This window comes from Salvelinus fontinalis, chromosome 1 (assembly GCF_029448725.1).
Source record: "Salvelinus fontinalis isolate EN_2023a chromosome 1, ASM2944872v1, whole genome shotgun sequence".
In the NCBI taxonomy this organism is placed as follows: Eukaryota; Metazoa; Chordata; class Actinopteri; order Salmoniformes; family Salmonidae; genus Salvelinus; species Salvelinus fontinalis.
In genome coordinates, this window is record NC_074665.1 from 65,822,874 (window position 1) to 65,846,050 (window position 23,177).

General features: G+C 40.5%; 1 protein-coding gene across 1 annotated transcript; it reads left to right on the forward strand.

Moving 5' to 3' along the window:
* The first annotated feature begins 279 nt into the window (after window positions 1–279).
* Window positions 280–15,441, forward strand: LOC129859991 (bone morphogenetic protein 5-like). Its single transcript, XM_055930300.1, has 7 exons — window positions 280–1,386; window positions 4,449–4,641; window positions 8,703–8,851; window positions 10,872–11,069; window positions 12,861–12,937; window positions 13,203–13,313; window positions 13,923–15,441. Exons 1-7 carry the CDS (start codon window positions 891–893, stop codon window positions 14,070–14,072), a joined length of 1,374 nt encoding a protein of 457 aa, XP_055786275.1. The 5' UTR covers window positions 280–890; the 3' UTR covers window positions 14,073–15,441.
* The last annotated feature ends 7,736 nt before the right edge of the window (window positions 15,442–23,177 follow it).

Sequence of the window (23,177 nt, forward strand, 5' to 3'; positions counted from 1 at the left end):
CATCGACCTATGTTGTATGTGGTCAAATATGAACGTTGATTGATAGATTTCTATATTCAATTAATTTACAAATGTGCCTTCATCACCACCTAAAATTACACATAATCAAATTACGCATTTGTCCAAATGTCCTCTCCTAAAACGCACGGATTTGGCCAACCCTGTAGAGGTAATTAAATGGCCATGTTGTTCTTCTTTGACTCGTTAAGACAGGTTTCAGATTTCAAGTGTCTCCCCTTACACATCTGAGCTGCCACATTCATCTTCATGTCGGTTAAGTTTTATTGCGGCCGCTAGAGGTGGATGCAAAAACTTGGTCCTGGCTGGGTGGTATGGACTCATTGGATGGACAATAAGCTTCAACACATTTTCCAAAAACGTTACGCGCTGTGGCAACGAGTGGCAACGGGTGCTATTATATAGTCTAGTGATTTCCTCGACATCACTCAAAGGGGCTGTTATCTTTCTATTCAATGAAGGTGTTGGGGTTTTTCGACTTTTATGGGCGTACCTCCATGCTATTGTGTATAAGTGGAGTTAAAGTGCGAGAGAATGTCACAATTCCACATTTGATGCGTCTACTTTGAAACATGTGACAGCGAGACATTGGATTTAAGCGGAGGACTCGAGAAAACTTGCTGCATGTCTGGAACTGGGACCTCACGCCGAAGAGAAGGGACAGCTCCACAACATAGATTGATGTGAGACTTCAAAGAACATCATTGCAGGCAGGCGTTCTCCTAAAAAGTGATGTGACATAGTAACCTGTATGTTATCCTGCAAGAAAACATTCAGAAATTGTGATATTTGTATTAAAATGGAGATCAATTTTATACACGAGTAACAACTGTATACCTGTGAAACATCATCATCAAACACATCATTGTAAGATGAGAGCCTTCATTCCTTTGAACCGGGCCACATTTGGACTTTTATGGAGCTGCTTGAGTTTTCTACACTGGGTTCATTGTGGTTTAGGCGACAACCATGTGCATTCTAGTTTTATTTACAGGAGATTGCGTAACCATGAACGGAGAGAGATTCAAAGAGAGATTCTCTCTATTTTGGGTTTACCACATCGTCCAAGGCCCTTTTCCCCAGGAAAACAAGCATCCTCAGCACCCCTGTTCATGCTTGACCTGTACAATGCCATGACTACTGAGGAGGAAGAAGGATTGGGAATACAAGAGATTACAGGGAAAGGATTCAGCGGGAAGGCTCATGGAAACTCGCGTAAAGGGAACTACGGCTATCCGCAGGGATACACTCGTGTGGCGCAACCTTACCGCGCGGCCCCTCTGACGAGCCAAATCCCTCCACTCACTACATCTCACGACACCAACTTTCTCAACGATGCTGATATGATTATGAGCTTTGTCAACTTAGGTAAGTAAGTGAACTGACTTGGGAAAAGTTTCAGGCTGCCTGATTTATGCCTTGCGCACCAGCACCCCAAAAAAATACAAAATATGGTGGCCACTGATAAACCACAGTATTTTTAGCCTTAGAATTGTCACATGACCTTCTCACTGCTAATGTCCAAAGGCTTAGATTCGTTTATATATGATTAAAAACAATGTATATTGTCAGTACACAATTTCCTTCAATGCTGAAAACATATGCTCAGACCATGTTTTTTTATATGTATAAATAAAAAAAAGCAGGTAGATTCGTCAAAATGTAAATTTAACAACCTTATATTAAATTAAAATGAATGATTATATTAAAATTAATGATTACTTGTTTTTCTTGAATTTGATCTTCATCATTAGACTACAATAAAAACCCTAAACATGTTAAACAAATGTTCCCACAGTAGCCAATGTATGCATATTCATTTTGTTGCAGAAAATGATGATATTCAGTTACATTTACAATTAATAGAAGTTATAGGCTATTCCTATTGTAGCAGGCCTTAATTTCCCATTTGTCACCTATAGCAAGAACAATGCCACACTGCTCACAACTATGTTTGCAAATTCTCTTCAAAGGTCACAGTGCTGTTTGTCTGAGTAATATACATTTCATGGTACTGTTTTTGAAGTTAGAAGTCTTTTTCAATCTTAATATCAGATTCTACTTCAGACTTTCAGATGCCTGATATTAATGCAGGACCATATTTACACGTTAAAACACTGGTAAAAGCACAAACAATCCACATTTTGAAGACCATATCCATGCTCTTTGAATAAGGTTTGAATAAGCGAAAAAAGAGTTTGTCTGGACATTCTTGAAATTCTCAACTCTATGGAGATGTTAAAATATTCAACTGCAATATCATCATGTCACACTTCCCCTAAAATACATGAATTTTCTCTTAAACTGTCATATTTGACTTACATAGGAAACATGCCATGCATTTTGAATAAATATATGTTTATCAAAATACTTCATAAGGCCCGCATTGGAGTATTTATATGTTTTCAAATTGTCAACATTTCATTTATTGTAGCGTAAAGAAAAGCTTTCTTATAATTTACGCAATGTTTCATCAGTAGTTCTGACCTTTGACCCAGAAGTTCATAATAACTTATCAGATGACTGTCTGACCTTGGTTAAATTGACCTTAATTATTTCCTGTTGTTAAAGAAAGGAAAGCGATTGAGTGAGGCCTGCACTTTTTCAGCACTTATTCCTTGTGGCACTGGGTTTGGGCAGTTAGATGTAAAGGCAGTAGCATTGTTAATTCGTTTTGTGTCATTTTTCATTAAGCATTACGTCCCAATGGAGGGTGAAATGTGTATTTAAGGGTACACCAGCGGTAAAAAACAACAAAGTATACAATTTGTTGTTAGGGAGCTAGTGAAATGTTATACTTGCTTACATGTGCCAGTATGATAAACAAAAACGACAGTTACAGAGGACACATCTTACAAAAAAATAGGCTTATAAGAGATATAGCTAAAGAGTGCTATAGCGTGAGCATGTAAAATGTATTAATGTGAAGGTGCTGTTGGATTTAAAATCCCTCACCTTGGTCTGTCACATCTGTTTCCACTTAGAGCTGCATGGCATGTACACAGTCAGCCTTGAAAGCTCTGTGCTCTCATTCTGGGGACAGTTAGTGGTAAAGTGTGCAATGAGACTATTTACACAAGTATTACTACTACAGCAATAATTGACTTCACTACACTAATGCTACTACTAACGCCTATAATACTAATAGTTGTAGCATAGAAGTATGTTGTGATTAATATTGATTATTAGATCATTTACGTGATGTATTCAGAAAAATGCATCTTCACTCTTATCGACATAACGATGAGAAATTATGCAAAATATGTATAAATTCTCTACTTCTTCTTCTTCTTCCAAATTGTCATTAAAAATGAATTCCATAAACAAAGTTAATTCCCTGAAACTGTGGCAGACACTTTTTAGTGAGTCAAACCACCTTCCCAATTAATCTGCAGCTATCTGACACTTGAAATGCTTGATATACTCAGCTTCACATTACTGGCCATAGCTAATCATGGTGCAAGTCCAATCTGTAACAGGCAGACCTGACCCCTGACCTTTGTGTGTTAAGCAACCACAGACTTTCACTGTAGATAAACTATCAGTGAAATGGACTCACTGACTCTATGATTTCACTGGCTGTGCCAGAACACTAACACACCTCAACTCCCAATCCTTTTATGCTGCTATTTAGCAACAGTGTTGGATGGTTAGCTGTCACTTTGTGTCTTCTTGACTGCATAATGGCATGCCTTTGATTGCAGATAGGGTTAAAAATGCACTCTGCTCGTCTTTGCTCTTCTTTGTTTGTGTTTGTATTGATAATTCCGTAACATTTTGTTATGTGCACATTTTATATTCAGTAGAAACTCGTTCATCATTGTCCTCAGATAAAACAAATTTAAACAAATTGGTCAGAGAAAAATAAATATGGGTTTCCTGTGTGAAACACGGCCAATGTATTGTATAGGAACTACAGGAGGTCAATATTAGGTTGGCAAATGAGGTCAAAGCAGTCACTCAAATCTTGTCAAAAAAGTCTGTCTGGTCTCTTTTTGTCACGTTGAGGGGCAGACGAAAGTGTCTTTAATTGAAATCAGCCTGTTTTTCTTAACTGACAGCCCCATTCATCATGGGCAGAGAATGCAGTTCGGCACACAGTGGAGGGCCTGTCTGGAAACTGCTACCTGTACTCAGTTGACTGATTAAATGGACTGGAGAGTGCTTTTGTTGGAGTCAAAATGTTTGGATTGGCTTTTGGAATGTGAAAACATTTGATAAATTACCTTTTTTCAGTTAGGTAGGTTACTGCTGGCACACCACATTCTGTCTGTGCAACACATTTTGTATCTATTGTGGCTCAGGGAAGGTATCAGTAATAATAATCACTGATCTGAATCACTAATCTGAAGTTTTATGCATTGCCTCTAAATATTATGCAGTTATGCAAATCCTCTATTTAGTCCTCATGGACCAGTCTTCTTTTTCAGTGGAGAAAGACAAAGATTTCTCCCATCAGCGGAGACACTACAAGGAGTTTCGTTTCGACCTGACTCAGATCCCAGAGGGAGAGGCGGTGACTGCTGCTGAGTTTCGGATCTATAAAGATGGCAGTCATGCCCGCTATGAGAACATTACCCTGAAGGTCACCATCTACCAGGTCATCAAGGAATATCAAAACAAGTAAGCACCAGCTGACCTTCATTTCAACCCCCCAAATCATCCCAATTCAATTTTTGTATATATATAAAGTACATCATCACCTTGTAAATTCTTGTGGAATGGGATATAAATTCAGCCATGTACATTTACAATTCTCTCTGCAGAAACAGAATATATTGAAGGCTACCTATAGAATAAACTGACCTTTATATTCTTTATGATTCGCATAAAGTTCCACAAGGTAGTTTTTCTCCAATAGTACTATGTACAGTAGAGTATCCTTAACATCCAGTTTTATACCTCTTTAGACTGTCACTGTAAATTGTGTCTAAATCTAAATGTTATGAGCTGAATTGGCTTTTGTATGTAATTGATCATTCTATGGTTTAGAGTGGTGGATTCCTCAGTCAAAAACCTATACGAAGGGAAGAGAAAGCACATCTTATTCTGTTTAACTGAGAGGAACCAGTCATCTCGAATGTCCCCTATTATTGTTTATAGGCATCCTGAATCACTGTACATAAAAGGTGCAGCCATGTGAGTTTACAAACCAGTTTGCCTTGTTCTACCTTGGCCTTTTTGCCAGATAGAGAATCACAATGGTTGCTGATTTGGGTTTTGATGCAGGATATTTTGAGAATGGAAGAACTCTGTATCATATGTGAGATGTAATCTCTCAGTGATATAGTTGTAAATGTATTTTCAAATAAATACTTTAAATACTTTAATGAATTAATGAATCGATACATCAATCAGCCAATCAATTAACCAATCAATCAACCAACCAATCTATCAATCACCATAGCATAAAAGGGAACCTAACACATTGTGAAATTGAACACAGCTTAAAGGGCCAGTCAGCAGTTGCTACATCCATTTTTGGACTTAGAAATGAACTACGTATACCTATTGATTCTTGGAGAATATTACTTATAAATGCCTCATAAGCTTAATTCAAATGTCATTCCCCATTAGAACCCCAAATATAAGCTTGTCTTACTCTAGTGTTTGCAAACAAAGTAAATGTAAACAAACACTATATAGCCTCAAAACATGGCTAGAACTATAATTTTTATACCATGGATGTCCTTGTATCTATAGCTCTGTCTATGAATTTGAGAGTTCTCCAGCTCCATCTCTCAGCTTTTAACCAAAACAGAGACAGAGATACCGTTTTGTTATTGTTTCTCCTGCCGATTGCCACTGAATTGTTTTTACATTTATTTATTATTACACATTTTTTTAGGGGGTAGATCAGCTTTAATATTACAGATGGATTGTGGCTTCCATCAATGTAAATGTCTCCAACATTTCCAATCCCCCATATATTTTTTTGTGTAAAAATATATATATATATTATATATATTTACCTTTATTATTTTCCCCTTACCCTACCACCCCTCCCCTAATTTGAGTAAACTAATGGACAACAACACTTAGGCTTCTACTTCCAGCTGATACATACCATATACATTTTACGGACACATTATATTTTACAATAGTTATCTTTTGTTTGTTTTTAGTCACATCCTTCAGCTCCACTCTGACTGTCACTTTAAATGAGCTTCGAATTTGTGAATGGATGCATTTGAAAGTGGCTGTCTTTAGATAACATTGTCTAAAGTTGAGCATCTGCACTTGGGGACATGCTTGTGTCAGCGTAATCCTAGGGAGGCTTTCAAATGTCCCTTTAAAACCTGCACTGTTCTGTGAAACACTTGAGGCAGGCAATTAGGCAGAAAATAAAAGACATCCTGTTTACACTAGCACATCATGGAAGTTTGGAAGGACATTATCCTGATTAATGTGCTTATTTCAAGTGTCTTCAAGAAGGTCATTTGTCTCCTTTGAATTATAAAATCATGACCTGATATACACGTTTGGCGTTAGATTGGTAAGTAACACAAAGTAATCAGAAATGCCACGAAATGGAAGCTTGTCACAAGTATATATTATAATTTAGAAGCTTAACTATACCTTTGTCTTATCTTAACTTTGTTTCCAAATGGGGGAGAAAATTTGGGAGGGATTAAGGGCCAGATTAAGGTTATTTTTATGTTTCCTTTCTTTTATTAACTAAAAACATCCATTGTGCTGTTTATAATATGTCTTCTATGGAAATCAGAGTAGTAGCTGTGGTAAATGCAGTCAGTAGCCTACACAGCTTGGTGTAAGATGAAACAATCTTTTAAGATGAAGCAAACAAGAAAGGAGGCAATAAGGCTGCGTTTATACAGGCAGCCCCAATCTGATCTTTTACCCAATTATTGGCAAAAGATCAGAATTGGGCTGCCTGTGTAAACAGACTCAGCAACATGGTTAGGCATACATTCTGGTCCAATTATGTTTTTCCTTTGATTAAGACCAAACATACAGTTTGACTTAATTTGCATTTGGGCATGAATAATATGTTTTCAATAAGATGTTGAAACTTTAGAACAAACATATATTTCCATTTGCACATGTTAACTAAATAAACCGATTTCATCTATGAATTCTACAGTTTATCTTTGCCTGGTCTACAAGTGTTCTATATTCAGTACTTAACTTGGGTAGGAGCTCACCAGAGTTGAGGACCGGCACCTAAAATGTTCTAATGCTTGATTCTCCTTATAGAATATTAGCTCAAAAGTGTTGTGGAGCTCCTGCACCTAAATGTAAACAGTACCAGCACCCAAAATGAGTACCGGAACCTATTTCACTCCAAGTCAAGCACTTCCTATATTGCTCTCCTTTCATCTGACTGACTATTTGTGAACCTCATCCTTGTATCTCCAACCTTGTTCCGCCTCATTCTCACCACACCGGGCCCTTACAAATATAGTCCACGGATAAAGCTTTTCCATTAGCATGTTCACCACTTGTGAATCCTCGGAAGTCCATCAGTTATCACTCCTCCTGGTCTATGTGTTGCCTGTCAGGCGGCTTGTTGCATCCCAGTTCAGTTGAAGCCATGTGGGCCCATTAGGGGCTGCCTAGGGGGCTCCCATCATAACCCTCATGCCCACCTGCTTCTCTTAACAATGTTCCCGGAAGTGGGAAGCCGTGACATAGCTGAACACACAGGGGTCTACTTAAAGCAGGGCCCACATTCACTGGCCAAATATGTGTGAGGCTGATTGAAGGGGAGATATGACCCTCTTGGGCTTTTCTGGAGGTCCTAGTCATTGAACTCTCCCATCTGAAGCCCCAGGCCCCAGTCATCGCATTCTCTTTTATGGCTCACCGAGGTCTGGAGCCATCACACATTTAGCTCCTCAGCTCCTAACTGTGACTTTTCGGCTTGATAAACATTATTCAGAGTTTCACAGTTCAGCACCTTTTTCTCTGCTCCTCCCCCAAGGAGCCATCATTAAGCTGCTGTTGAACTGCTCAACAGTTCAGTCACATATGGTTTAAAATTGGTGGTAGAGCAAAGACAAATCTGTTACATAAATGTGTTTTTTCACTGCTTGGCAATTATGGCCTTGAGTACATGACTGGTTGATTAATATCCTGCTTATCCATATGTTGTGCGGTTGTGAAAACAGATTGTCTCTAATCCGGCTGAAGAGTCATTAGGCACTCCTTAGAGAGAGGAGTATATTTCAGAGAAATGTCAAAATATGGGGCTTAAAGGATGGATAGAGCACATAGAACAACAAATGTAACTAGTAAGATACATTTTTGTCAAAGGATGTTTTTGGCTCAGATCTAAGAGAGAAAGCTGGAATAAATTGCATCATGTAGTGATTATTTAATGATACTTTGTTTATGCAATGATTTCCAATATGGCAGGTCAGGGCCTCATTAATTGTTTGACTGCTTCCAAGTCTAAACGACCCAGAGGAAGCATGTGTTCTCTCTTTGTGTGGCCCTTGCAAGTTTTAACAACATTAGGGTGCATAAACAGGAATTTCATGATTAGTTCCAGAGCTCAAAGAGCAGAGTGAGGTCCGTCAATTATAGCACCCCTGTGTTAAATATTTTTTATCCAGTAAATAAAAGTTTGCCCATAGTAATATATGTGCATTGCCATCTGTCAAGTTATCACATGCATTTGTTATTTTTTATTGATTTTATATAAATGTTTTCCTTAACAGGGATGCAGAGACATTCTTGTTGGATTCCAAAAAGATCAAGGCCTCTGATGGGGGCTGGCTAGTCTTTGACATCACAGCCACTAGTAACCACTGGGTGCTGAACCCACTGCAGAACATGGGTCTGCAGCTCTCTGTGGAGACTTTGGATGGTAAGGGAAGCAGTATTTTTAATCCGCCTTTGTTGTTGTAGGGAATTAAATATTGAAAAGCAGTTAAACTTTGTAGTTACCCCAGGCTTCAAAAGTAGTTTGCCTTGAAATTATTTTTGTAAGTCAGTAGACACTCTTATCCAGGTAAGGAACAACCAGGCTTGGTCAATCCAGGAATTTATCTTTGCATACAGATTGGCAAGAGAAATTTCCATCAAAACAATGTAGGCCAGGGCTGTTCAATGTCAGTCCTGGAGGGCCAAAAAAACCTCTGTCCAAATCTGGTGTGCCAACTGTAGCCAGTGAAAGTGCTGAGAAATGGGGTGAGATTCTGGATAAACTGTCAGTGTTCTTGATGAGCTGCACAGCTCTGATGGCACGACCGGGGAGCCAGACTAGGAAAGAGTTGCAGTAATCCAAGCAAGATGATGAGTGACTGGTCTAGGAGCTGTGTTAAATAGCTTGTGAGAAATTTGTAGATATTCACTGATGCCTTAGAGCAGGGTTCCCCAATAGGCGGCCCGTGTGCCAAATCCGGCCCGTGGGTGATTTTATTTGGCCCCCAAGTTTTCAGAGCAAAACAATTAAAATATATTAAAACATGATTTTTTTTGTCTCGTACATAAAATATTGTAAAATCAACAGGAAATTAGCTCAAAGTGATTTTAATTTAGGAAATCTGTTCCCAAGTATTCCCACGCATAAATAGGGGCAGATGTGATCGTATCTCAAAGTAATCAAGGTTTGAAATTATTCTATTTTTGTGGGTTCTTGCGGTCAATTTGCAGTGTACAAATTATTTATATGATCCGTCCCCCAACCATCCGCTCAATGAAAAATCTGCCCACGGCTAAATGTAATTGGGGGCCCCTACTTTAGAGGCAGTCTCTACCGGACCGAGTCATTGATGTTCTCTGTGAAAGAAAGAGAAACCTGGTTTTCCAAGGTCACACCCATGTTCTTTGCCATCTTGGAGGGAGACACAGCTATCGATAGAGGAGAGGACAGGTCTGTGTTGTCAAGGTTTGAGGTTGAGATGTTGATGTTGATGTTCACCAGACATGAAGAGATACATACCATATCATAACCTGTGTGTCAGACGAGAGAAGGACAGATAGCGTTGTGTGCCCTATGTATAGCAAAGGTAGGATAATCCCTATGAAGAGAAAACAGAGCCCAGTGACTGACTGGGAGATCAATAGGGGAAGGAGAACTAAGCCCAGGGGAACACCTGTTGCTTGGCTTCATGTCGAGGACAGATCATTTTCATGTCAAATAGTAGGAGAGATCAACCTGAGATGCCCATCCCTCATAGAGGTGGGGCTTCAGAGCAGGATCTGATATTTCACATGTCAAAGGAGGCTTGAAAGATAAAGGCAGTTTTAGCTAATTTGTTCTTTTTTTAAAGAACAATGTTAATGTTACAAAGTTTATTTGGAAAATAATGCACGTTAACTATCATAAATTGAGCCATAATTCCTGCATCTAAGATTGGAGAAAAATCAAACGTTTTTCTTTTTTTTCATTGGTGTGGGGAAATGAGGAAAACATTTCAAACCCAAAGGAGTACCTGACTGTTTTAACAATTATGACAAGAATACTAGGAAGACGGATATTTTTATCTTCTTTAAAACCACAAGACATTGATGGAATGTTCTTTGGGATTATCTATGAATCAGATACATTAGCTGATGACATATGACAATAAATAAATAATAAATTATCTTTGTGGTTTGTGTGTTTTCCTCCATTTAGTATGATATATTACATTACGTTAGGTTACATTATGAATGGAATAGCGGTCATATAGCAGTCGTACAATATCATACAAATTGGGAAACAGAACGTATCATACGTCTTTGCTCATATGAACAATGCAAGCTTACATTAAAATACTCTAATGACACCATTTTCCCAATTTTGTTTTGTTTAACTGCTCCCTTATATCAAGGCATTTGATTAGACAGGATCTAATTATGCTTCTGTTTGCTGCTATTCACATTGCTTGTTGTTTTAAAAGGACGGAGTATAAACATGAAGTCTGCTGGCATCGTTGGAAGGAATGGGCCACAATCCAAACAGCCATTCCTAGTGTCATTCTTCAAGGCCAGTGAAGTGTTGTTGCGCTCTGTCAGGGCCGCTGGTGGAAAGAGAAAGAACCACAACCGCAACAAATCAGGTGGTCAACAGGAATCACCACGGGCACCCAAAAGTGGAGGTGGGCTTATTAAAATACACTATCAGAAAAAAGGTACAGAATTGTACTTAAAGGGATACAAACGCTTGTCACTGTAGTGGTACCCTGTAAGGTACGTCCATTGTAACATTATTTATAGGTAAATAATTGTATCCTTGCAGTTTGTACCTTAAAAGAGACAAAATGTAGCATTTGCCTTTTTAGCGTACCACCACATTCTTTTTAAGCGGCAAAAATGTACTTATTTTCTATAACAAGTCCCTCAAGTGTACATGTCTCTCCACCATCCCACTTCTGACACAATTCAGGGGGTAGCCTGACCAGGACTCAAACTTGAATCCAGCAACTGTCAAGCCAACACCTTAACCATTACACCATTACACCACTTGGTCTGTACCTTTTGACAAGGTTACTCAGTGTTGGGTTAATATTAATTACAGCTCCTTTATTCACATAAGTAAGCCTTTATAAAGACTTTAGAACTGGCAAAGGACATGCTGAGGACATGCTCAAACTTTCATTAACATAACCATAGACCACATAAACTGGCACATCACCTCCACTCACAGGTGGCCCAAAATAACTAACTGAAAGCCATGCCCCCACTAAGCCACACCTCCATTGATTGTACTTTTATGTTCAAACTATTGGGTCTAAAGATTTAGCATTATACTAGATTATCTGCACATGTACCCTAAAAAGTACCAAACAGTACCATGTGAGATCATATGTGTACCTCTGAAGGTACATTATGTGTAGTTTTTATCTTTTGTACCCTAAGAAACAATACTGTACCCTAACTGTACCCTTTTTTTCTGAGAGTGAACCATAATTGAAATTGTTTTGGGTTTGGGTTTGGACTGGAGTAGGTTGGCAAATTAACTTTAGATAATGAAAGGTTGATGGCAAGCCTTACAGTCCCATTTGTTATTCCCTGTCAGTGCATTAAAACAGTCTGTTACACACTCCAGGATGTTATGTCTACTCAAGCAGCCTCTTGTTGCCAAGGAACCTTGTTTTGACTGCATGCTGCTCCAATTAATAGATCAAAAGTCTAAATAATCAACTGCAGTATAGATGAAGCTCCGGGATCGGCAACTCCAGTCCTCATGGGCCCGATTGGTGTCACACTTTTGCCACAGCCAACACAGCTGACTCCAATATTCAACTTATTTAGAATACAATTAGTTTAATCAGCTGTGTTTGCTAGGCATGGGGGGAATGTGTGACGCCCCTTCGGTCCCTGAGGACTGGAGTTGCCCATCCCTTATGTAGATCAATATAAAACAGATACATTTTCAAAATAGTAAACCTACCTGCCTAATCTATTACCTCTTTCAGCTCCTCATAAAGATGGTACATGGATATGAATATGTACTAATCACCTCACACAACTACTCTAGCTAAGCTACACAGAACGTCCACAATGACCATCTCAGTTAATTATTTTAGTTTGGCTGTAATTGTATAGAAGTCTTTGTGCACTTGCTTCAGCTTGGCAGCTGTTTTTAACTGATGTGGTTCAGTGCATTAGGGATACCCAGTCAACACCCCTTCAGTGGCCACATTAATGTAATAACCATACATGAGTTGGTGCTGCCATTTGCTGTTAACAGTTTGGTAATATTTAATGAATGATTGATTTGGTGTACATTTCCTATTGTCAAAAAATGATTGTACTGTGGGCAAACAATATACCACAGTGCTCACAGGTGCTGTATGAAAGAAAAAAATGTCTACAACTACAGTATATAATAGCCTAATGATAAACTTGCAGACTTGAGAGATTAATTCATTGTTTGTTGTTTTCAGATCATAACACCAGTGAGCAAAAACAAGCCTGCAAGAAGCATGAACTTTACGTCAGCTTCCGAGACTTAGGATGGCAGGTAGGAAAGATGGAACACTATTTGAACCATACCATATCTACTCTACATAAGCATGGCAGAGCTTAATGTCACAAGTGGTCATAACATGTGTGTTACAAATATGTGTGTGTTAAAAGCACCTCTTTTAGTTTCAACCATGGTATTAAATGCAGTAGACCAGAAACATACAGACTTAAGAAAACCCATCAAGTGTCAATAAAGTGTCTTCAATATTAAAGAGGAGGACTTTGATGCTTATTTTGTCTTTTCTGTATTCTATTTGAAGGACTGGATTATTGCCCCGGAAGGTTATGCTGCTTTTTACTGCGATGGGGAATGTTCCTTTCCACTCAATGCACATATGAATGCGACAAATCATGCCATTGTGCAAACCCTGGTATGTAAAAAAAACTCAAAAGATGCTTATTTCCCATGAATTCATATTGAATTGCTTTACCAATATGGTAATAATTAATTCCACAACATATAGATTTTCTGAGCTGCTCAAGCTGCACCTTTGGGTCATTCCACCAATTCAGTACAACTTTGATTTCACCTAATTGTAATATTCTGTCATAAACAGCACATGTTCAACTTAATAAAAAACAAGTTTAACACGTTTTCTCATGAGGTAAAAAAAAGTAACAGGGTTGACTGTAACAAGGTTGACTTTGTCAAAGCAACAAAATAACGAAGTGTTTACAATGCTGGTGAAAACATGGAGACATTTTGAGGTTAAGTGGGTTAAAATCTTCCTAGAAGTCACAGAGGGTGCACGGAGGGACATGTCAAAATGCAGAATGTTGTCACTTATGCAAGTCTTCATTCATGTAAAAAAAAATACGATTTATTGAATTCTCCATGTGGTCTATATTAAACGGGCTATTAATTTAATATAATATAATTTAATTCCAACTGAAATATCAAAAGGGATGCAAAAGGCACTATTTTTGTGGGAATGACCCATCTCCTTTGTATACTCAGTCCTTTCTATTTGCTTCCACAGGTCCATCTGATGTTCCCTGACAATGTGCCAAAGCCATGCTGTGCACCGACCAAGCTGAACGCTATATCTGTGCTTTACTTTGATGACAGCTCAAATGTCATCCTCAAGAAATACAGAAACATGGTTGTTAGGTCATGTGGTTGCCATTAATGGACAAGCAGGATTGTATTTCAGATATGTGGTATTGCTGGAAAAGTTCATATCAATATAGATAGATCTGAATTTGTGTTGTGCTGTACAGTATTATGTATATATTAGTTTTATTAACTTATTTATTTCCACCTATTTTTGTGATAACACTCAATATTGTACAATGAATATTAGTCCATGTATATTTGACATCAGTTAGCACTCTCTCCTATAGGCCATAGCGAACATATACAATTACATTGTAATAGTTATAGCATTTCATTGTACATCTTAGTAAAAGGAAGCATCTCTCTATCGATCTATTGGATCTAATTGTTTATTGGATACGGCTCAACAAAGTATACCAGTTTTTCCAAAATATTGCTTTATTCAAGCACACCTATATCACTGTTTTTCAAACTGTTACATTGGATTTCATTTTCAAACCATTGTTTTAAACCATTATAACCACTCAAAAAAGGTTTACATATTGCTGCTACAGTTAAATGAGGTCATATTTTAGGACATACCAGTTGAAAATGTTTTGTGTAGCTATCTTACTTAGATATAGTGTCAATTATTGCATCAACATTGGATTATTATGGTTTTATAAGCACATTGTATGTAGCCTATACTAGCTTACGTGTATGCAACTTGCAACACTCTCTTTGATTTCTCCTTCAGATGTGTTAAAAGCAGAATCTGTATTCAGGTAATTTGAGTAACAGCCTGGCACAACATTAATCACATTAAAGGTATGATGTAAAATAGTGAATTAAGTATTTCAAATAGGACTCCTTGAATAACACTCTAGGGTTTTTCCTCTGGCCTTGACGATAACCATGTTTACACTGTACACAGGCTTCAAACAGTCTATCATAAAATATATAGTTAGACTTCTGGCTATAAAATATATTTATATATCATGCTTTCTATCAAATAAGTTATGCTGAAAGGTACTTCCTCTACATCAAATATGTCATACATTCTGTTGAGTATACCTTTCCATAGCATTTACTGAAAAAACATGAGGACTGGCCTGCTATATTCTCAGACCCAGGAAATGTCATAGTTCAGTAACAGTCTATTGTAGGAATATATGAGAACGAGACAAAAGATGTTGAGTAGCTCCCTAAAAACGTACTTTACGGCCAGTATATATTTTCATTTTACATACTCAATACGTAATGAATGAAATTACGCTAAGAAAATACATTGTTTGCCCAATTGTGGTTATATCACTGTTATTTTTGTATTATTATGGATATTATGTTATTGTTGTCATGCTGTTATGCTTCATAATAATTTGAGTAATATATGTTTGAGAAAAGTACACGTTATTGTATTATTAGAGTGTGGCTTATATATTATTAAATGATTTTTTGGAAAATATTGTTTTCAAATACTTTCAGTGTTTTGTAAACTAAACCAAAACACTTTAAAAAGTAAACAGACAACTTACATTCCTTAAAAGATTTTCCATTTTAACTTGAAAATAACTGTCTTTTTTCCACCCTCAAGGGCCCTAAAACACCAAGCCTACCTTATAGAAACTCAATTGACAAACATATCTTTATTCTATAGACTTCAATGCCTCTTTTTTCATCCAGCTGCCGGCCTCCAGGGTGTCTTCGTGTATTAGTGTTTGGAATTGTATGGATGTTTTATGCACTGTTGCCGGACTACCGTCTGAGATTTATAAATGTTTGACAAGTATGATATAAACATAGGGGTCCACCCAGGGAGCCTGTAAATCTGCGGTGTTGTGAGAGAGTGCTAGTATTTAGTGGTGCTGGGAGCTTTGAGCAGAGCTCTGCTCTCCTGACAGGGAGGATTACAACATCCTATTTGTTGCTGTGTGTGGTGATCTACAGTCACTAGGCACGAAAGAGGCATCCCTCCTATTTTGGAGAATGTAGAATCAATATATAGTTTAGACCATACAGTGCCCAAATGTTTTACCACTACATTATTGTTTGATGCATAGTATATATCAGTAACATCAGGGTTTGAGTTACAGTGGTGAGATAGTAGTGCTTGTTGTTGTGCTGTGCTCATCTTTGCTAGCACTAAATCATGAAAGGTACTTGAGCCCTGCCAAGCAGCTGTTGGTAAGCCCCGTTGTGCATGGGGTTGCCATAGAGAAGTGACCGTTTTAAATCAACTAGCTAGGACATCCAAGCTATTAGAAAGATAACTGCCAAGAGGGAGAATATCTAAATGTATTCTGTTTAATCTGTTACACACAAACACTTTGGAGACACAATTCAGTTCAAGACAGTTCTGCTTTTCTGACTACTGACAGTGCCCTCCTGTCTTTCGAGATAAAAAGAGAAACACCTCTTATATCAGGGCTATGATTTTTGACATAGTTGCCATTCCAGCTCCCACTTAGCTGAAATGGAAAAAAATAACAAATAGTTAACCATTAAGGAAATAGCCCCTAATAACCACTAACACACCAAGAGCTGGATTCATTGAAACTTAGACATGTTTATGCAATATACATAAAGTATATTTTTTCATTTATTATTTATGCCGTAGCCTAGCGGCAGGTAGCCTAGCAGTTAGAGGCGAGCCAGCAACCGGAGGGCTGACAGTTTGAATCCCAGGTCTGACGGGAAAAATCAGGCGAGAACAATCAGAGAGTTGTTGGTATTAAATCCTAGATGCATGCAGTTGTGCCCTTGAGCAAGGCACTTAAAACCCCACAACATCTGCTCCACTGGCACCATAGTAGGCTTTGGCAGCCCACTGCTCCAACCTCTCCAACATGTGTGTGTGTGTGTGGCTTTCGGAGGGGTCGGGATAAAGCGGAAGCGAAATATCCGTTGGACCTTCTGTACAATTGGACGAATAAAGTCAGCTTAATCTACTTCTCACACACACAAATTGTATTCTGGAAGCTGGAGGCTTGCACCTGTAAAGTGAGCAGACCAGGGACAAATCAAAGAAGGTTATATCAACAGGTGCATACCCTCCCCTGACTAATACAAGCTCTCACGATAGCGGCTCACTTATGAAATGAGAGCAGAGACCTGGGATGACTACACCCTGACAAATCAGTCCAAGTAGGGCTTCCTGAAGAGCGTGAGAGAACGTGCCACTTTCAGAGAAGTCCTTTGGTTGCCCAGCGATGTTCAGTACACTTGGAAATGTAGGTAACCAAAGGGATTAGGTTAAAGATTAATATGTATTTACACAACTGTATTGACATTCACCAAACACAGGAAATGTACTTTTTCTTCCCTCACCCTCCCCTTTTTATAGCATTTTTTTCTCACGTGGCAGAACATTGAGTGACTGTGTTTCACTTAATTAAAAACAGTGACCTGCCTCCCCAGATGTTATGCGCGCTCCATCGAAAAAGAGTGTTGACATTCAATGAATATAAGAGGCCACCTGCTAACTTAACTAAGGCGTGGAGGATGATTTGCATTCCTGTGGCCTGTTGCCTGGCATGATTACTTCTAGCACTTTACAATCCCATCTACTGTTTAATATCATGGATTCTTTCCAATCCAGCTACACTTCTCCCTCTCTATAACGTATGGGGCTAGGATGAATGAGCTCCTATTTTAAGGAACTCTCAGCAAGTATACAGGCTTCTTAGTGTAAACCTCCCGACCACATGAAAAGAAAGGGAAACAGTTGCCACACTGAGGGCAGATTGATACACTGCCCCCTTCCCCTTGGGAGGGCCCCATGCTGAATTACAGCCTGCAGTGAGTCAGAGGTGCCCTGCCACCCATCACATCAACAACCCTCTACTTCTGAGACACACCACAAAACGGCTGCTCTGAAAACAGACATAAAACAACCCATGACAATCCTCTAAAGTTTATGTAGGGTGTTTTTCTTTCTTTGCCGAAGAATGTTACAATTTCAAATCAACCTTCATATTCCTATGGTTTCATGGTCATGGTTAACTAAGATTGTCCTCATTTAGCATGTTATGCCTTTTGAAATAACTCAGACAATGGATAACAGAATATATTGCTGTTTAATATTGTAAATTATTCTATAATCTTAGTCTGGTTTTTGAAGATGTCAATCAGCTCCTTTATATCTACTGCTTTGTAAGCCAGTAAACAGTAGCAACCCTGCACTGCACACAGTGCTGATGAAATGTCAGTTTTGTGTTTCAGCGCTCTCAGTACGGTTACTCTGTTGATTTAATATATAAAACAGACCCACCAGTACTAGCAGTTGTTCAGGAACATAGTTTCATCTTGTTCAGCAAATGTGTTATACTGAGCAGAGGAAGCTGCTCCTGAGATGGCCCATCCATCACATAGGGACGGTCTGAATTGCTACGTGTTGATTGGGTGGTTCTCTCTGTAATCTTCAAAATATAAGTCACAGAGAGCATGTAGCTCTACATCAGAACATATGTATTAGAACACAGAAAACAAACACTATACAGGGTTTTTTGTAACCTTGTAATGCGCAAGTAGGGTAGGGACATTTGTTTTGCTGTTTCAATTCCATTCCCTCAGTTTCAATGTTGGAATTGAAGACCATTAGGGAAAAGGTTGACTTTTTCCTGTGCATTGTGAATCGTGGAACAGCACAACGCCATTACATTGTACTTGTTGAACCTGGTTAAGTGCAGTAGTAACATGACAGGTAATCTCTTGTCTGTGCAATCAGTTCTCATCATAATTTATTATTTATGCAGATATACAGTATTTTATAACAACATAACAAGTGTCACCAAATGCCTCAATATGGCTGGCTGAAACATTTCTGAGGTTGCGTAACATCCCCGCTATAGACGGTGGAAGAAGGCGTTATGAAGAATAATATGTGGGAAAGGGGAAAACAACACTGTGTGAAGTTCTGATTCAAATCAAATATCCTTAACCCTAAAAACGGCAACATATTTCGACCCCTAAAAGCACCAACAGGGGTCATTTTTTACCCCAAATTGGAAATTATGGCAAAAAGACACTTTCTGTCAAACAGTAATGCTTTTTATTGTTTTGTAACACAAATAAATGGTTTACGTTCCCAAAAATAATCATATAAGACTGACAGGCTGAATTCTGTTTTATGTAGCAAACTTTTAAATAGTTTTTTTTTTTAATTGGATAAAAGTAAAGACTTTTAGGAACGTAATTCTGGAACGTAATTCTGCTTTGAAAGTTAATAAACTTGTAACCCCACTTTTGAGAAAACGACACTTGGATGTTTTGGTACACCTACTGGAGAGCTCTTCTGTGTCTACACCCCGCTTAGCATCTTTCCCACCCTCTTAAGCCTTAGCCCCACCCATCTATTTAAGGATTCACATGTGATGCCATGTACTAAACAACCAAAGATTTCAAGATGAAACGCTGAATTATACTACGTCTATTGACCGTTGTTGCAGTGACATCATTAAACATTCTATTGTTGTCCGAAATCAAACGTGTCATTGTCGTTATTAAAAAGTATGAACACAAAAACTACAGGCTGCATAACATCAGCAGCCTGGTGGTCCAAATTAGCATAACTGGTGTATTTTAACACCAATAACCCCACCTGTTTAAAAATGTATTTAGTGTATGTCAATCTAGCAAACCAGGTAACTAAAAGCAACTTTCAAAACAATGTTTTTGTTTATTTCTAGCTTGTCAGCTAGCTAGCTAACGTTAAGTTATAAAAAATTAAATAAAAGCAGGGCATTCTACAGGGTAAATTTGTCACGTTCTGACCTTAGTTCTTTTGTATTTTCTTTGTTTTAGTATGGTCAGGGCGTGAGTTGGGTGGGTTATCTATGTTTTGTGTTTCTATGATGTTTTTCGTTTGGCCTGATATGGTTCTCCATCAGAGGCAGGTGTTAGTCATTGTCTCTGATTGGGAACCATATTTAGGTACCCTGTTTTCTGTGGTGTTTTGTGGGTGGTTGTCTTCCGTGTCAGTGTTTGTTCACGTTACGGGACTGTTTCGGTTTTCTTATCTATGCACATTGTTATTTTTGTATTGTTGTCGTGTTCAGTATTATTAAATAATATGGACACTTACCACGCTGCGCATTGGTCTGACATTTCTTACTCCTCGTCAGATGAGGAGGACAAATTCCGTTACAGAACCACCCACCAACAAAGGACCAAGCAGCGTGGTAACGGGCAGCAGCGGCAGCGATATCTGGTGAAATGGACTTGGGAGGAGATTCTGGATGGTAAGGGACCCTGGGCACAGGCTGGTGAATATCGTCGCCCAAAGGCTGAGCTGGAGGCAGCGAAATCGGAGAGGCGGCGGTATGAGGAGGCTGCACGAAAGCGCGGCTGGAAGCCAGAGAGGCAGGCCCAAAAATGTCTTGGGGGGTGACACGGGGAGGGTGGCTAAGCCAGGTAGGAGACCTGAGCCAACTCCCCGTGCTTACCGTGGAGTGAGAGGGACCGGGTAGGCACCGTGTTATGCGGAGATGCGCACGGTGTCCCCGATGCGCAGCCATAGCCCGGTTCGGTACATAGCAGCGCCTCGTATCGGCCGGGCTAGAGTGGGCATTGAGCCAGGTGCCATGAAGCCGGCTCTACGCATCTGGTCTCCAGTGCATCTCCTCGGGCCGGTGTACATGGCACCAGCCCTACGCATGGTGTCCCCGGTTCGCCAGCACAGCCCAGTGCGGGCTATTCCACCTCGCCGCACTGGCCTGGCTACGGGGAGCATTCAGCCAGGTAGGGTTGGGCAGGCTCAGTGCTCGAGAACTGTAGTGCGCCTCCACGGTCCGGTCTATCCGGTGCCTTCTCTACGCACCAGCCCTCCTGTGGCAGCCCCTCGCACCAGCCCTCCGGTGGCGGCACCACGTACCAGGCCTCCAGTTCCAGCTCCCCGCACTCGCCCTGAGGTGCGTGTTCCCAGCCCGGTACCACCAGTTCCGGCACCACGCACCAGGCCTACTGTGCGCCTCAGCAGGCCTGAGTCTCCCGTCTGTCTAACGCCGCCTGAGTCTCCCTCCTGTCCAGCGCCACCAGGGTCTCCCTCCTGTCCAGCACCGCCGGAGTCTCCTGTCTGTCCAGCGCCGCCTGAGCCGCCCGTCTGTCCAGCGCCGCCTGAGCCGCCCATCTGTCCAGCGCCGTCTGAGCCGCCCGTCTGTCCTGAGCCGCGCGCCAGTCAGGAGCTGCCAGAGCCGCCCGCCAGTCAGGAGCTGCCAGAGCCGCCCGCCAGTCAGGAGCTGCCAGAGCCGCCCGCCAGTCCGGAGCTGCCCCTCGGTCCGGAGCTGCCCCTCGGTCCGGAGCTGCCCCTCAGTCCAGAGGTGCTCCTCAGTCCAGTGGGGCCCTTTAGTAGGGTTGCCAGTCCTAGGTTGGCGGAGAGGGTCGCCGCTCAAAGGACGCTACTAAAGCGGAATAAGACTATGGTGGAGTGGGGTCCACGTCCAGCGCCAGAGCCGCCACCGCGGACAGATGCCCACCCAGACCCTCCCCTATAGGTTCAGGTTTTGCGGCCGGAGTCCGCACCTTGGAGAGTAAATTTGTCACGTTCTGACCTTAGTTCTTTTGTATTTTCTTTGTTTTAGTATGTTCAGGGCGTGAGTTGGGTGGGTTATCTACGTTTTGTGTTTCTATGTTGGGTTTTTCGTTTGGCCTGATATGGTTCTCCATCAGAGGCAGGTGTTAGTCATTGTCTCTGATTGGGAACCATATTTAGGTAGCCTGTTTTCTGTTGTGTTTTGTGGGTGGTTGTCTTCCGTGTCAGTGTTTGTTCACGTTACGGGACTGTTTCGGTTTTCTTATCTATGCACTTTGTTATTTTTGTTTTGTTGTCGTGTTCAGTATTACTAAATAATATGGACACTTACCACGCTGCGCATTGGTCTGACATTTCTTACTCCTCGTCAGATGAGGAGGACGAATTCCGTTACAAAATTTTAGAACTTGGACACTGTCTCGTTGGCCTAACGTTATATCCTAATTTGAGTTTGGTGCAGGTCATGTTGTTCTTCACATTACTGTCCCTGGTAAACACATACTATATCAAATAAAATCTAAGTTTATTTGCCACATGTACAGGATACAGAAGGTGTCAACAGTATAGGGAAATGGTTATATGCCTAGTCACGTTTTTTGTTTAGACATGTAGCTTCAGTAGCTAGCTAAACAATGAACCATACTCCCAACTCATAAAGTTACTACCCTATATTAATCTGCCTCCTGAGGTTGGGGAGGCGCTGTTGCACCATCTTCACCACACTGTCTGTGTAGGTGGACCATATCAGTTTGTCCGTGATGTGTACACCGAGGAACTTAAAACTTTCCACCTTCTCCGCTGCTGTCCCATCAATGTGGATAGGGGGGTGCTCCCTCAAATTGTTTCCTGAAGTCCATGATCATATCCTTTGTTTTGTTGACGTTGAGCGAGAGGTTGTTTTCCTGACACCACACTCCGAATGCCCTCACCTCCTCCTTGTAGGCTGTTTCGTCATTGTTGGTAATCAAGCCCACCACTGTAGTGTCGTCTGCAAATTTGATGATTGAGTTGGAGGCGTGCAAGGCCACGCAGTCATGGGTGAACAGGGAGTACAGGAGGGGGCTAAGCACACACTCCTACCTTCACCACCTGGGGGGCGGCCCGTCAGGAATTCCAAGACCCAAATGCAGGGTTGAGACCCAGGGCCTCAAGCTTAATGATGAGGTTGGAGGGTACTATGGTGTTGAATGCTGAGCTGTAGTCAATGAACAGCATAGGTTTTCCTCTTGTCCAGATGGGATAGGGCAGTGTGCAGTATGATGGCAATTGCATCGTCTGTGGACCTGTTGGAGCTGTATGCATATTTAAGTGGGTCTAGGGTGGCAGGTAAAGTGGAGGTGATATGATCCTTGACTAGTCTTTCAAAGCACTTCTTGAATGCTACGGGGTGGTAGTCATTTAGTTCAGTTACCTTTGCCTTCTTGGGTACAGGAACAATGGTGGCCATCTTGAAGCATGTGGGGATAGGGAGAGATTGAATATGTCCATAAACACACCAGCCAGCTGGTATGCGGATGCTCTGAGGATGCGGCCAGGGATGCCGTCTGGGCCGGCAGCCTTGTGAGGGTTAACACGTTTGAACATCTTACTCTCGTCGGCCACAGAGAAGGAGAGCCCACAGTCCTTGGTAGAAGGCCACGTCAGTGGCACTGTATTATCCTCAAAGCGGGC